General features: G+C 48.9%; 2 protein-coding genes across 16 annotated transcripts in view; both read left to right on the forward strand.

Annotated features, from left to right (window-relative positions):
* Ikzf4 (IKAROS family zinc finger 4) overlaps positions 1-9,280 on the forward strand; it is a 35,366-nt gene extending 26,086 nt beyond the window's left edge. For 8 of the 14 annotated variants that reach the window (XM_038314634.2, XM_038314642.2, XM_038314646.2 and 5 more), the window contains 3 exons: positions 3,730-3,879; positions 4,557-4,688; positions 5,611-9,280. In XM_038314634.2, the coding sequence (XP_038170562.1) occupies positions 3,730-3,879; positions 4,557-4,688; positions 5,611-6,374 (1,046 nt within the window). In that variant the 3' untranslated portion in view covers positions 6,375-9,280. Of the gene's footprint in view, positions 1-3,097; positions 3,157-3,260; positions 3,337-3,445; positions 3,564-3,729; positions 3,880-4,556; positions 4,689-5,610 lie in introns of all 14 variants that reach the window. The other 6 variants (XM_038314636.2, XM_038314637.2, XM_038314638.2 and 3 more) reach the window with 2 other exon arrangements.
* A 3,912-nt stretch (positions 9,281-13,192) lies between these two features.
* Positions 13,193-15,402, forward strand: Rps26 (ribosomal protein S26). Of its 2 annotated transcripts, none has more exons than XM_038314856.1 (5): positions 13,193-13,250; positions 13,390-13,457; positions 13,704-13,881; positions 14,685-14,815; positions 15,307-15,402. In XM_038314856.1, exons 2-5 carry the CDS (start codon positions 13,455-13,457, stop codon positions 15,340-15,342), a joined length of 348 nt encoding a protein of 115 aa, XP_038170784.1. In that variant the 5' UTR covers positions 13,193-13,250; positions 13,390-13,454; the 3' UTR covers positions 15,343-15,402. The 2 variants fall into 2 exon arrangements, with proteins under 2 accessions (XP_038170784.1, XP_038170783.1); XM_038314855.1 differs by having other exon boundaries at positions 13,196-13,250; positions 13,384-13,457.
* The last annotated feature ends 535 nt before the right edge of the window (positions 15,403-15,937 follow it).

Genomic DNA, 15,937 nt, shown 5'->3' on the forward strand with positions numbered 1-15,937 from the left:
AAGCACTGACAGCGCAGATAGCTGACTCGGGAGAAATTTGCGGGGCTCTTCACTGGGTTTTTTTGTTTGTTTATTTGTTTTGTTTTGTTTTGTTTTTCCAGACAGGGTTTCTCTGTGTAGCCCTAGCTGAGCTGGCCTTGAACTCACTGAGATCCGCCTGCCTCTGCGGATCTGAGTGCTGGGTTTAAAGGCGCGCGCCCCCACAGCCCTGCATTCACTGGGGTATTTTGCTGCCACATTCTGCGACTGTGCAGCAAAAAGAGCATGGCTAATGTCCCTGGCTTGTCCCTGACCTTTGGTTTCTAAACATTTTAGTGTTGCTAACGCTGTATGTGTCCCCTCGCCCTAACTCTGAGCCCCTGGACAGCTCCTTCCCACTCTCATTTGTACCAGGACCCACTCTGGGACTCTTTCCTCTCCCCCCGCCCCCCCCCCCCCCCCCGTTACTTCCAGGAAACCAGAGGTGTTGGATAATCGCTGCAGGCCCTCCCTCTACTTCCAAGTGCCCCCAAACTGGAAGGAAGGGAGCTACGACCTCCAAATAGGAAAGGACTGTCCCTTTTCTGCTCTGCATCCCAAGAAGTGGTGATTTTCTCACAGACAAAAGCAAATCCAGAGCCGGGCGGTGGTGGCGCACGCCTTTAATCCCAGCACTCGGGAGGCAGAGGCAGGCGGACCTCTGTGAGTTCGAGACCAGCCTGGTCTACAAGAGCTAGTTCCAGGACAGGCTCCAAAGCCACAGAGAAACCAGAAACCTTGTCTCGAAAAACCAAAAAAAAAAAAAAAAAGCAAATCCAGTGGGGACCCAGGGGCCAGTACTGGAGAGGCGGAGGCAGGAAGGTCAGGCATTCAATCAGTTTGGGCTCTGTGAGACCCTTTCTCAAAATAACAAAATAAATGGAAGACTTTGAATTGGAATATTTTGGAAGGAACTGGAGAAACAGTGCTTTCTGGGTGTTTTTTTTAATAACTTTTTATTTTTACTTTTATGTGCATTGGCGTATATATATCTTGTGAGTCAATCTCGGAGCTACAGACAGTTGTGAGCTGCCATGTGGGTGCTGGGAATTGAACTCAGGTCCTTTAGGAGAGCAGCCAGTTCTCTTAACCACTGAGCCATCTCTCCAGGCCCTCTCTCTGGGTGTTTTACTAAGTTTTGGGCTCCTGGCTAGATTGAACTGGCAAGAAGGGAGCTGAGGGTTGAGGAGAAGAAAGAGGATAAAGAATTAATTGTTGGAGCCAGGTGGTGGTGGTGCATGCCTTTAATCCCAGCACTCGGGAGGCAGAGGCAGGTGGATCTCTGTGAGTTTGAGGCCAGCCTGGTCTACAAGAGCAAGTTTCAGGACAGGCTCCAAAGCTACACAGAGCAAACCTTCTCAGAAAACAAAACAAAACAAAACAAAAAAATAATTAATTGTCTGGCCTCAGAATTTTCCACTGGCTTTTCTCTTTTCCTAAGCCCTCTTGAGTAGTACTTTAAGGGACAGAGAGCCACTGCAGCAACTTCTCCTTCCTCCATCCTGCCTCGCTTCTGATTCTCCCATGTAACGGGGACCTCTCTGTCTCTGCATGTGGAAGAAGAGGTCTGGTGACATCATAACTTATGCTCATTGTAAGAATTTCAGACGCAGGCAGGGGAGTGAGAAAAGAATTCCAGGTGAAAATACCCCACCTCTGGCACTCTGCTTGGTGAACCGGGGTCTCATGTATCCCAAGCTGACCTCAAACCCCCTGTGTAGCCAAGGACTTTCATTTTTTGACCCCAGTCTTCCTGCCTCTGCCTCTTAAGTACTGGGATTGCAGGGCACACCACCATTGGAACCTAAGGTTTCCCACACACTAGGCAAGTGCACTATCAACTGAGCTTCAGCCTCAGCCCTAAAGCTCCCCCCTCTGCCCTGCCCATTTGTTATCAAGGAGACTGTTGCTATGGAGAAGAAAATCAATGTTGTGGACGATAGCCTAGCCTGTTTCCATCAGAACCCCATGGCCAAACGTGCTGCTTTTTCTCGGGGTCTCACTGTGTAGCTCTGGCTAGTCTAGAACTTGCCACGTAGACCAGACTGGCGTCAAACCACAGAGATCCAACTACATCTGCCTCCCACGTGTTGGGATTAAAGATATGCACCACCTTGCCCTGCAGTCTCCCAAACTCTTGACAAGGTCAACTGGCCGGATGTCGAATGTTGTTCCGTAGGAGACTAGGGGGAGAGCAGATGATGTGTATTCCCCATCTCTGTGAGATGCTTCCTGTTACAAATCACAGGGTAAGGAAGAAGGATTAGAGGGCCGGTCCCCTCCTGACTTGTCAAACCATTTCCCCCAGGGACTCGGTGGAGAGGTGCTCACTTCATCCCCTTAAGCACGCACTCCGTCTAGAGATGAAGAGCAGCCGACGAAGGCTGATTGAGTCGCAGCCATAGAGTGTGTGGGCGAGTGATAGTCACCAGCTTCCTAGTGATGCCTCTGCCTCCCTGCTCAATAATAGCAATAAACACAGATACACAGTACCTTGTTCCTCTTCAAGTTTTTCCTCTGCTCTCACACACACACACACACACAAAATGCCTCCTAAGAGTTGTGTTCAGCCGAGCGGTGATGGCGCACGCCTTTAATCCCAGCACTTGGGAGCACTTGGGAGGCAGAGGCAGGAGGATCTCTGTGAATTTGAGGCCAGCCTGGTCTACAAGAACTAGTTCCAGGACAGCTAGGGCTATTACACAGAGAAACCCTGTCGAGAGAGAAAGAGAGAGAGAGAGAGAGAGAGAGAGAGAGAGAGAGAGAGAGAGAGAGAGAGAGAGAGGTGTTTAAACAAAGCTACAGTCTCAGTTTTCCCATTTTTCCTTCAGAATTTTATGACACATTCTTCTTTTTTTTTTTTTTTTTGGTTTCTCGAGACAGGGTTTCTCTGTGGCTTTTTGAAGCCTGTCCTGGAACTAGCTCTTGTAGACCAGGCTGGTCTCGAACTCACAGAGATCCGCCTGCCTCTGCCTCCCGAGTGTGACACATTCTTCTTAAAGCAGAAAAATATAACACGGTTGTTCCTGTACTCTTCCCTCACCTCTGCTCCTTTGCTCTCGTCTCTTTCTCTCATCAGTGTTGGACTCTGGGGGCTTTCTCGGTGTCTCAGTATAGGGCCAGGAAGAGAAAACGAGGGTAAAAAAAGCACAAGTCAAAGCCAGCCACTGCTGCCCCTCCCGCACGGGCAGATCGAAGGGCTCTCATTTCTGTGTCGCCTCAGCCCACCAATTTTCCTCCAGCCACAGCGGAGAACTTGCGAGCAAAAAGTCCCCTTGTCTGATAAACAGCTATTACACCCGCCTGCCGCATGGAAAGGTTAAACCGCAGTCTGAGCCCCAGACTCTGAGATCCTGGGGTGGGGCCTGCCATGCTTACTTACAGGGAAGATCCCCTGCTAAGTCCCCAGGTCGTCACTTCCTTTCAGAAGCAGCCAGAGCATCTAGACTCCCACCACCAGTGTGAAGCTGTGTGCCATGGGTCCCCTCCTTCAGCCGTACCTTGTCACCTTTCCTCACATTTGGTTCACCTGTTCTTCGCTGTAGGTAGAGTTGGGGAAGGGATGCCAACCCCACTCCCCCATTCCCCCCATAGAAAAGCTAACAAGGTTCTTTCCTCTGCATGCCAGCATGCAGCTGCTCCTGCATGCTGCTTCCGAGCCAGGTGCAGGCAGCAGTTACTCTCACGTCGCCTGTGCTCTCTCCTCCACAGTCTCTTCTCCCACAGTGGGCAAACCCTACAAGTGCAACTACTGCGGCCGGAGCTACAAACAGCAAAGCACCTTGGAGGAGCACAAGGAGCGGTGCCACAACTACCTGCAGAGCCTCAGCACTGAAGCCCAGGCTTTGGCCGGCCAGCCAGGTGGGGCTGTGGCGAGGACCTCACGGCAGCGGAGGGCGGGGCCGGGGGCGCAGCGGAGGGCGGGGCCAGAGGCGCAGGCGAGGGTGACTCTGGCCCCTCAGCCAACACAAGTTGCACTCATTCGACCTTCCAGCCACCCATTCCTAAGCACCCCCATGACCCATGAATGCCCAGCTCTGGGGCAGTCTATAGGGAGATCCAGACATAAAGGAAATCTGGATTCGTATCTTCAGTCTAATGGGAAAGAAAGCATAAAGAATAGAAGATCAAGGGGTAGGTGTGTATAAGTGCCCTCAAATGGTCTGAAGGGTTATCAGAGTGAGCTTTAGGTAGGACAAAGAGCCCATAGTGGCCCATGCCTTTAATTCCAGCACTTAGAACACAGAGGCAGGTGGATCCTTGTGGATTCAATGCCAGCCTGGTCTACAGAGTTAGTCCAAGGCCAGCCAGGGCTGCATAGTGAGATCCTATCTCAAAAGAGAGAGAGAGAGAGAGAGAGAGAGAGAGAGAGAGAGAGAGAGAGAGAGAGAGAGAGAGAGAGAGAGAGAGAGAGAGCGAGCTAGAAATCCAGCCCAGTTTCCCAGGTGTGGCCTTCCTTGACTGGCCTGCTTTCTCCAGGCAAAGGCCCCTGGGCCAATGCGCACGCTCAGCAGCTACCACCTGCCCCTCCCCTCCAGGTGATGAAATGCGTGACCTGGAGATGGTGCCTGACTCAATGCTGCACTCATCGTCCGAGCGGCCAACTTTCATCGATCGCTTGGCCAACAGCCTCACCAAGCGCAAACGCTCCACGCCACAGAAGTTTGTAGGTAAGAAGAGCCCTGTTGGAAAGGAGACCCCAGCTTTAAGTCATGGCTCCAGTCAGTCACAGTGTTGATTGCTATCAGACCAGAGGCGTGGGTCTGGTGATTGGATTTAGCGGGGAGAAGCAGCCTAGTGGTCTCTGCGGTGCTCAAGAGGGACGGCACGCTTCTCAGACGCCCCCTCAGATGGGAGATCACTCAGTCCGTGACGTGTGTACCTTGCAAGTATGAGCACTGGAGTTTTCAATCCCCAGAACCTACAAAAGAATGCAGACATGGTGGCATGTGCTTGTAATCCTAGCCCTGGGGAGCCAGAGCCAGAAGGGTGCCCTGGGGTCACCGGCCAGGCCAGCTAGCCTAATAGGTGAGCTCCAGGTCAATGACAGGTCCTGTTTCAAAGGAGGTGGACAGCGGCGTTCCTGAGGCTGACACCCAAGGTTGTCCTCTGACCCCACATTTATGTACACATAAATAAATACACATCTTCCAGCACAGAGATGAATATGCAGTCGTGCACACACACATAAAAGACAGAGTAGAGAGCGGTCGGTATTGAGGACTCACGGGGGAGGCGAGCTTTTCCATCTTTTGAAAACAACGAGGATCAGTCTGTGTGGGCTGGCCTTAGAGCCAGTGAGAGGAAGGCAACATGTGGTTCCCCGACCTGCAAATGGCATTCTCTCGCTGAGGATCTGAAACTTCATAGAGACGCCTTGCCCTAGACGCCAGCTTGCCTCGGACCTGACCCTCTGGGAAGTAAATGAGGTGTGGTAAACCATGTTCCCTAGGACTCCGGGTATAGCTCACTGGTAGAATGTGTGCTTAGCATCTGTGATGTCAGCCCCATGGTTAGAAAACAAAGAAGTAATACTGGGCATAACTTGTGGTTTAGTCAAACCCAGTCCTGATGAGATCTTACTCTCCCCAGGCGAAAAGCAGATGCGCTTCAGCCTCTCGGACCTCCCCTATGATGTGAACCCCGGCGGTGGCTATGAAAAGGATGTGGAGTTGGTGGCGCACCATGGCCTAGAGCCTGGTTTTGGAGGTTCTCTAGCCTTCGTGGGTACAGAGCATCTGCGTCCCCTCCGCCTCCCACCCACCAACTGCATCTCGGAACTCACGCCGGTCATCAGCTCTGTGTACACCCAGATGCAGCCTCTCCCCAGCCGACTGGAGCTTCCAGGGTCCCGAGAAGCAGGTGAGGGACCAGAGGACCTGGGAGACGGAGGTCCCCTTCTCTATCGGGCCCGAGGCTCTCTGACTGACCCTGGGGCATCCCCTAGCAATGGCTGCCAGGACTCAACAGATACAGAGAGCAACCACGAAGATCGGATTGGCGGGGTGGTGTCCCTCCCTCAGGGTCCCCCACCTCAACCTCCTCCCACCATAGTGGTGGGCCGGCACAGTCCCGCCTATGCCAAAGAGGACCCCAAACCACAGGAGGGGTTATTGCGGGGCACCCCAGGCCCCTCCAAGGAAGTGCTTCGGGTGGTGGGTGAGAGCGGCGAGCCTGTGAAGGCGTTTAAGTGTGAACACTGCCGCATCCTCTTCCTGGACCACGTCATGTTCACCATCCACATGGGCTGCCATGGCTTCAGAGACCCTTTCGAGTGTAATATCTGTGGTTATCACAGCCAGGACCGGTATGAGTTCTCTTCCCACATTGTCCGGGGGGAACATAAGGTGGGCTAGCGAGCTCTTTCCCCTCGCCTGCCCGCAGCCCGCCATCCACTGCCCCACCTACAGGTGTCTAGCCAGATTCCTATTACACCCCGAGGAGTTTCGCATTGTAGCCCCGCCCACTGGCCACCTCACTTCACACCTGACTCTGACCCTCTTCGCCGGTTCCTGTCTATCCTGACTGATTGAAGCATTGCGACAAGACCAGTCTTTTGCTTATATTTCTCGTTCTAAACCCCTCTCTTCCCGGCATATTTGCTGTTTATTAATGACTTTTCCTTGGCCTTTGAAGACTTACTGCGATCTCTGGCCACTCCTTCATTCTCGCTTCCGCTCTAAGCCTTGTTTTCTTGTCGATCCCACATCCTCTGACAGCCCCAGGGCCTGGAAGCTCCTCTCTGTACTAAGGGACTCTGAGCTTCTTGCTTTAATCCGCACGCTTACTTATCCGACTGTTTGGATGTCGATACCTCCCAGCGGCCCCACCTGAGCTCTGTGGCATTATGATCTCCTCTCTGGGACCCTCCGACCTGGTACTTCATACCTCTTGTGCCCTCTCACTTTAGGCAGCTTGCACTATTCTTACACGAACGAAGAATTTCCTCATTGGAAGTAGGAGGGCTGTAGAAACTCTCCAGGAAACTGTGGACTGAGGGTCTTCTTGACCTCACCTGGACATACGAGCTCCCTAAAGCCTCCATTCAGGATCTCCCTCTCTCTGGCTCACCCCTCCGCACCACTCTGGTCTCAACCTGCCAGGTCCCTCACTGGTGGCTTTTCTCTTCTTGGAACGCCCCCATTTTATACTCTCAGGGGCTAAAGCTAGGTCCACAACCCTGCCCGACTCGGGGAGCCTAGCTGAGAACCAGGGCACGGGAAAGGGGGTGGGTAGAAGTCTCTCCTCTACCCTTCAAACTTGTTCACTCCAGTGACCTTCCTCGGCTCTCAGGGACCCCTGCTGTCCCCGTTGTATGAGAAACTGGTGGGTTGCTGCCCAGTGACCAGGGGCTCAGCCCCATTCGTCATGCTGCCTTTTCCTCTCCCTTCCAGCAGGATCCACCGTCTCATTCCCAGGCTCCTGGGCCCTCTTATTATCAGTGGCAGGGAGAAAGGAATTTTCTCCCTGCTAATTTTCAGTGTAACCAAAAATTGTCCCAGGATGAATGACATGTATGTGCCCGTCGACCAATCCACCCTTGTTCTAGCAAGAATGGGATGGACTCAGCTAACTGGGAGCCATCCTTCACTGCCCTTCTCTGGTGGTTGCAGAGCCCCTGGCTATTTGGATAATCGAGGATTCGTGAGGCTGTGCAGGAGAAGTCATAACCCCACTGCACGTCTCTCTCTATAAAGAGTTCCCTGCCAAGGCCACAGCCATCCCACTCTCTGCTTCTTTGAGATTCAAACCAAAGGCTGTTTTTCTATGTTTAAAGAAAATAAGAAAAAAAAGTAGAAACCAAACACAACACCTCATAAGTTATAAGTCTTGGTCTTTTCCTCCTCTCTCTCCCTTCCCCTCCATCTTTCTTTCCACATGTCCTTCCTTGGTTGGCTCTTTTGCCTCTCTCTACTTTTCTCATTCCCTATGAGGGACACGGAGAGGCATGAGAGGGTTGGCTAGATCAGATCCTGGGACTGGGGCTCTTAGCCTTCTGGAGACGCTACTCTCCCCATCATGAGAAGGGTGGGGTGGAAAAAGCTTTCTTCCCTTCTTCTCCTGTGTTACCATGGCTTCCCAGGAGGGCCAGACTGGCAGGGAGGAGCTTTGTGGGGTGGTTCTTCCTCCTTGACAATGTAGCAATAAACAGGTGCTGCCAAAGGTGGAGCCTGGGGTGCCAGCTCCCAAGGGAGTGGTCCCAGGAGAAGGGAAGGGTCTTCGCAACCAACCTTGGGACGGCAGCAGAGCTGAGGTTAGTATCTGTGCTTCTCCTGTGCTGTTCTGGCTACTGAGCCTCTTCCCACTAGACCTTCTCCCACCACTTCTGTGTCTGCCATCTACCTGGGGATACCTCAGAAGGACTAGTTCCTCTGCGGCATCAGAGCCTTTGAGTGCCCCATTCCTCCCTTCCTCAGTCAGCCTTAGCACCTGTAACCCCCAGAAACCTGAAGGACTATGTTCCGAGGCTATACTCTGTGCCCCCAAGAGCAGAGCTGGGAGGACAAGACCAGGTGCTAAGGAGGAGAGGGACACCCCGTCTCTCTCCAGCCCATCACTGCACTTTAACCAGGGTCTTAGGTACAAAAATCCTACTTTCCAGAGCCTTCCAGCTCTGGAACCTCAAACATCCGCATGCTCTCTCCCAGCTCCTTTTGCATAAAAAAAAAGTAAAGAAAAAGAAGAAAAATCAACAACAAAACACCAAAACCCACACAGAGAAAAGAGGTGTTTTCTTTTTTATTACTATTCAAAAAACAACACCACAAAAAAGTGGGGGGGAGGGAGAGAATTTCTAAATAGACACTTTTCCAGACCTTTGTGTGTATGTGTGTGTGTCAGTGTCTAAGCTGCAGGTGGAATTTTGTAATACTTCTGGCAGCTTCTTTCCTTGTGTAAATAACATATATATATATTTTTAATCAGAAATTATGAAGATCAAAAATAGAATAAACACAGAAGCAAGTGCAATACCACCTCTCCTCCTCCCCCAGGTTCCTTTGCAGCCTGTTTGGTGTCCCTTTTCACCCTCGCCCCTCACCTCTTCCCTCTTCATCCGGTTCCTTATCTACCCTCCCCTTCCTTCTTTTTAAAGAGTTTTCTCCTTCCTCAAAGGGAGTTAAACCAGCTTTTGAGACTTCCTGCAAAGCATTTTATATATGTAATATACTGTAAGTAAATATTTGTGTAATGGAGAAATACTACTGTAAGTTTTGTACTGTACTGGCTGAAGGTCTGTTATAAATAAACATGAGTAATTTAACAGCTCTGCTTCTTCCTGGAGACTCCCTTCGCCTTGTTTTCCTTCTGGGACAGACTTCGTATTACTATTTTTCTGTTCAAGGTACAGACAAGTCTAAGATTGAGGGGGAGCCAGACAATACCACTTAAGTTGCTGGTCTAGGAAAGCAGAAGATTATTTTTGAGACAGAGTCTATGTAGCCTGACTGAGCTGGAACTCACTGAGATCTGCCTGCCTCTGCTTCCCAAATTAAAGGTGTGGGCCACAATGGCAGGCCTGGATTATTAATTTTTTTGTGTGGTTTTTCGAAACAGGGTTTCTCTATAGCTTTAGAGCCTGTCCTGGAATTCGCTCTGTAGACCAGGCTGGCCTTGAACTCACAGAGATCCGCCTGTCTCTGCCTCCCGAGTGCTGGAGTTAAAGGCGTGCGCCACCACCGCCCAGCAATTATTAAATTTTTTAAGATTATAATTTGATTACATTTCTCCTTCCCCTTTCTTTTTTTTAAAGATTTATTAATAATGTATATAGTGTTCTGCCTGCATGTATGCTTACAGGCCAGAAGAGGGCACCAGACCTCATTACAGATGTTTGTGAACTACCATGTGGTTGCTGGGAACTGAACTCAGGACCTCTGTAAAAATAGTCAGTGCTCTTAACCTCTGAACCATCTCTGCAGCCCTCTTTTCTCTTTCTTTCCTCCAAATCCTCCCTGGTTTCTTCCAAATTCAGAGTCTCCCTTTTTCTTATCATTTTCGTATGCACATATGTATTTATGGATAATATATATGTATAGATACATATACATATTCCTAGATATATTCTGGTCAGTCTGTATAATGTTACACGTATGTATGGTTCAGAGCTGACCATTTGGCACTGGACAACCCATTGGTGTGCTCTTCCCCGGGGAGGACCACCTCTCTTGCTCCCAGTTTCTGATGTGGTTCATAGGCATCACAGCTTGGTAGGACTCTTAGTTGACTTCCTCCTTCAGAAGCATGCCTGGTGCCTTCTTGTCCCATGAGAGCTGGTCCGCAGGGAGGAGCTTTCAGGGCATCTCCAGCGCAGGGGTCTCTGGGCCCTTTCTGAAGTGCATCCTGTCTAGAGCAATAATAAGGACTTACCCTCCAATGGGAATAGGCTGTATGTTTGGGGCATCTCTTGGACAGCTCTGTCCAACAATTCAAAAGAGGGGTTCTCAGCCGGGCGGGGGTGGTACATGCCTTTAATCCCAGTTTTCAGGAGGCAGAGGCTGGTGGATCTCTATGAGTTCAAGACCAGCCTGGTCTACAAGAGCTAGTTCCAGGACAGGCTCCAAAGCTACAGAGAAACCCTGTCTTGAAAAAAAAAAAAAGAAAAGAAAAAGAAAAACCATACACATGCAAAAGAGGGGTTCTCTTCTTGTCATTGTTTAGTATTAGGGTTTTTGCTAGGTGGTCTACGAGGCAGCAGCAGCACCTCTGATGAGAGTCCCCATGTCCTGGCAAGGGTTCTGTTGCACCCTCCTGATTTCTGCAGTTGTTCTAGGCTATGCGCTCACACCTGAAGATTAGAGCTAGGAGCTTTCTACGTGGGTGAACTTTCAGGGTCTGTGTTATCTCATTCAACAGGGCCTTTCCTAGTTTCATCCCTTTCCCTGCGAAGTTCATGGTTTCCGTTTGTTTGTTTGCTTGCTTGCTTGTTTTTTTTTTTTTTTTAAACAACTGAATAGTATTCCATAGTGTATATGGACCACATTTTCGTTATCCATTCATCAGTTGTAGGACATGTAGGCTGTTTCCATTTTCTGGCTATTGTGACTAGAGCAGCCAGGAGCTAGGCTGAGCAAGCATCGTCAGAGTTGGATGTTGAGTCCTTTTGGTACACGCCAAGGAGTGGTAGCTGATTTCCATGGTGGCTGCACCAGTTTGCAATCCCACCAACCGTGAATGAGTGCTCCCCATCTCCTCAACATTTATTGTCCACTGGTCTTTGCCATTCTGACTGGGGTAAGATAAAAATCTCAAAGGTATTTTGATTTGTATTTCCCTGATTGCTAGGAATGATGAACTTTTTTTTTTTTTTTGATTTTGGGGGTTTTTGGTTTTTTTTGTTTTTCGAGGTAGGTTTTTCTGTAGCATTGGAGCCTTTCCTCGAACTAGCTCTTGTAGACCAGGCTGGCCTTGAACTCACAAAGATCTCCCTGCCTCTGTCATCTGAGTGCTGAGATTAAAGGCGTGTGCCACCACTGCCCAGCTCTGATGAACTTTTTTTAAAAAAGAAGGAGAGATAGCTCAGAGGTTTTGAGTACCAATTAGTCTTTTTTTTTTTTTTTTTTTTTTTTTTTTCGAGACAGGGTTTCTCTGTGTAGCTTTGGAGCCTGTCCTGGCACTAACTCTTGTAGACCAGGCTGGCCTCGAACTCACAGAGATCCGCCTGCCTCTGCCTCCTGAGTGCTGGGATTAAAGGAGGGCACCAGAGCACTTGTTAGTCTTGCAGAGGACCCAAGTTCCATTCCCAGCACCCATAGGGGGGTTCACAACCATCTGTAACTCTAGTCCCATGGGGTTGGATTAGCTTTTCTGATCTTTCTGGGCACCAGCCATGCATGTGGCATACATACACATATTTGGGAAATATGTGTATGTATGTACATGCAAAATAAAATTAACATTAAAAAAATTGTGTGTGCCACAGCAAGTGTGTGGAAGTCAGATGACAACTTTCAAAAGCCAGTTCCAGCTGTCCACCTTGGTGAGAAGCAGTCTCCTCGCTGCAACCACATACTGCTCCAGGTGTGCTGTCCTGTGAGCTTCCTGTCTCAGCACCCCCACCACCCTCTGTCCCCCACCCCCACCAACACACCCCTCTCACTGAGCAGTCCTGGGATTCCAGATGTGTGCCACCTCACCAGCCTTTTCCATGACTTCTGGAGATTGAAATCCAGTCCTTAGGCTTATAAGACTAACGCTTTTACCCTGAGTTTCATGATTACTCTGGGTTGCCTGTAATCGCAGCACTTGGGAGATAGACTCAAGAAGACAAGAAATTCAAGGACACATTTGGCTACAAACAGAGTTCTAGGCCAGCCTGGACTAAATGACTATGTTTCAAAATAAAGTGATAATAACTATCTATCTATCTGATAGACTTGCTCCACTAAATCAAGTTGGTATTAACTACAGTGCTTCCCCTTCCCCTGTGCTAATAGGACCTGGGAATAAAAATGAGGTTCAAACTGGGTGTGGTGTTACACATTTTTGATCTCAGCACTCCCGGCATTTCAACCTCAGCATTTTAATCCTAGGGGCAGAGTCAGGCAGTCTCTGAGTTCCAGGCCAGCCTGGTTTACAGCAGTTCCAGCATAGGCAGGGTTACACTTAAGACACACTGTCTGGAGGGGAAAAAAAAGTGGTTCAAAACAAAACAAAGAAATAGTCCCACCAACAAAACATTTGTCTCATTTGAAACTTTTATTTGGTTTGTTTGTTTTGTTTTTTCGAGACAGAGTCTCACTGTGTAGCTCTGACTAACCTGGAACTCTAATGAAGACCAGGCTGGCCTTGAACTCACAGAAATGTCTTTGCCTCTCCCTCTCGAGTGCTGGGATTAAAGGCCTGTGCTACCATGTCCGGCTGAAGCTTTTATTTGAAAGGATGAATTTACAAAATGGTTTATTTCCTCACGGGTCTTCTATTTCTTATTCTTATGCCTAGAACACAAATTTCAAAGAAATGAAGTCACGTCGTCTTACGGTGGTGGAGCGCCGCCTTTAGTCTGTGTCCTCCGCAGAGCCTCTTCGACTCATACTACAACTCCCACAATGCATCTCTCTCGGCCTCTCGTAATAGGGAGCGTGCATCCTTAGAACGAATTCTAGATAACTTCCGCTCTGAAGATAACGTGAACCGGATGTTATAGTGGCTGAATTACTTCCAGGTTCGTAAACTTATAACTTTTAGGCTTCCGCCAGCATGTAAAATAGTCCCGTTGATACTTTACTCCACAGGTAATTTGTAGGAACTTATTTTAAGCCTACATTTTATCGGAAACGCTAAATAATTATGTAAATTTGAGTACAGTAGTTGCTAAGATTAAGTAGAATTACACATCTCTAAATTTTTTCTTTCTCCCCGGCGTAGGCGTAGGAATCTCGTACTATATAAGAGTGGCCGGCGAGGTGCCGGATCCTCTTTCGGGACTTTGCTCCAAGATGGTGAGTGTCGCCGCGTGGAGAGAGCGCGAGCCTGAGCAATGAGTGGAAAGTGGGCTTTCGGGCGGTGGGGACTCGGGAGTCAGAGCCTTGGAGGAGGAAGGGGCAGCGTGTACCTCTGAGCCCGGGGTGAAGATGCCTGGGATTTGCGTGGCTCGCTTTCCCGGGGCTGCGGGCGGTGAACGGCCGGAAATTGCTGGAGCTGAGTAAGTCGCACCCCATTTTTAATAAGATTTTTTTCGTATTCAGACCAAAAAAAGGAGAAACAACGGTCGTGCCAAAAAGGGCCGCGGCCATGTGCAGCCAATTCGCTGCACTAACTGCGCCCGCTGTGTGCCCAAGGACAAGGCCATTAAGAAGTTCGTCATTCGGAACATCGTCGAGGCGGCTGCCGTCAGGGACATATCCGAAGCAAGTGTCTTCGACGGTGAGTGTATAGGGATGAAGAATGAACGCGGGCCCCTGGCTACCTTTGGTTTAAATTTAGCTTTGGGCAGAGGCTGTCTTTTACGGTATAGTAAGCAGGCTTAACGCTGAGGTTTGAACTTGGTGTTTCTTATTTTTGGGTGGATTGCATGCTAGGCAAACCCAGCCTGCATCCCATCTCTTTTGACTGCCGGTTTAGAAGAGGGGAATCTGTAAGAGATGGACATGTGGTAGACATAGTTCATTCAACTACTTTTATAAAACATGCTCAGACTGAGTTGTAACTCTGGCAGAGTGCAGGCAGTAAGTTCTGGAACTTAGAACATAAAACCTCCCTAGTGCTGGGTTTAAAAACATGGGCCACAACAGCTAACTGAGCTTCTTAAGAGAATTGCTAGGCATTCGACCTGCAGACAGTGTTGGGCTCCCCGACTTGAGCTAGTCTTACTGCTACTGTATTGTCTGGCATCAAGTAGTCCTTAGCCTTTTGAATGGCAACATTTCACCCAAAAGTTGGACTTTTATCTTAGCATGTGTAAGCTTGGTTTCTGTGGTGGCGAGGTGGGTTTGCTTCGCAGGGGGTGTTCAGGTTGAGACTGCTTACGGTTGCCTTTCATGCAGGTTTTGTGGGTGTGCCCTTTCATCAGAAACTAAAGCCAAAGCTATTGGCAGCTTGATAGAAAAGCCAAGAGGTTTTTCTGGGCTGGAGTTTGCCCCTGTTTATTGTTGCCCTCTACATTTATGGGTTTTTGAAGTAAGGTGAAGAAAGGGGCCTATATCTGAACTGTTTTCTCTGTTTGTCAGCTTATGTGCTCCCCAAACTCTATGTCAAGCTGCATTACTGTGTGAGCTGTGCTATTCATAGCAAGGTGGTCAGGAATCGATCTCGGGAAGCTCGGAAGGACCGAACACCCCCACCACGATTTAGACCTGCTGTAAGTCGATTTTGCTTGTTTTTCCTTGAGACATGGGGTCCTAACCATAAAAAAAAAATCCACTTAATGTTTTAGCCTGGTATGACAGGTGTAACCTTCATTTAAAATGTTTGATTTTTTTTTCAAGAGTGGGTAGGCTGTTTCCAGTGGAATGGTATGGTGTCTTACCCAAACCATACTATTCCATATGGCTTATGGCCCAAAACCATTGTTAGTGGTGATGGAGGTTCCGGGTGGGTTCTTTGGTTCTGTGATGCTAGAGGCCATTTCTGGGTGGCCCTCAGCTTGTTACTGGTAAGCGCTTTCACTGAACTCCCGGACTCGTCATGAGTGGTTGGGGTTCTAGAGACTCTTGATAGTGGCAGGTGTTTGTGTTTTCTCACCACAGTTTACTGTGGCCGTAGCTGACCCAGGGTGGTTCTGTTTCTGGGGTACTGGGTTAAGTGGACCAGTGTCAGATACTTACTAATTCACTTCATCTCTTTTCTCAGGGTGCTGCACCACGACCCCCACCAAAGCCCATGTAAAGTGGCTTCGTAGAGACAGAAGAAAACACCTTGGAAAAATAAAATGGGACTTAGACTTTATGTAGCATTTGAGTGTGTCTTTGCCAGGTGTGAATTGTGTATTATTTCATTTTCTCTGTTTGCTTTTGGAGACCGTAAGGCAGAACAAACTTGATTTTGTTTGGGCTCTTTACTCTGTACACCTTATTTTTTGCAGGCTGGTTAACCTGTGAACTCCAGGGATCCTGTTTTTACAGCCTTGGGATTAAAAGTGCTTGAACCAGACTCAATTTTATGTGAGTTCTGGAGATAAATTGGGTTAACCAAGATTTTCATATTTTTGAAAACATTACTGCGGTTTTACTTTCTTTTCATTTGCTTTTCTCATGACTTTTCCAGCCCTACAGACTATGGGTTTTTCATTGTTTTCCTTTGGCTTTTTGGGGTACATGGTCAGATAGATGCCTTGCTAGCTTTAAATTTAGGTCTCTGTCTGGTAAGATTAAAGGTGTATGTCAGCTACACCCAGCTAAGTGGCCAGTTAGTAGGTTTTTCTGGAAGCTAAGCCAGTTGGTGTCTTGGGCTAAAAAGGGATTTATCAGTTTGTGACCCAGGG

Source organism: Arvicola amphibius, chromosome 17 (genome assembly GCF_903992535.2).
Source record: "Arvicola amphibius chromosome 17, mArvAmp1.2, whole genome shotgun sequence".
NCBI classification, from domain to species: domain Eukaryota; kingdom Metazoa; phylum Chordata; class Mammalia; order Rodentia; family Cricetidae; genus Arvicola; species Arvicola amphibius.

Bases quoted from the DNA above. Each gene is read 5' to 3' on its own strand.
- Rps26 (XM_038314856.1), top strand. The intron at 13,882-14,684 runs GTGAGTGTATAG...TCTGTTTGTCAG, and splicing joins CGAAGCAAGTGTCTTCGACG to CTTATGTGCTCCCCAAACTC. The intron at 14,816-15,306 runs GTAAGTCGATTT...CTCTTTTCTCAG, and splicing joins CACCACGATTTAGACCTGCT to GGTGCTGCACCACGACCCCC.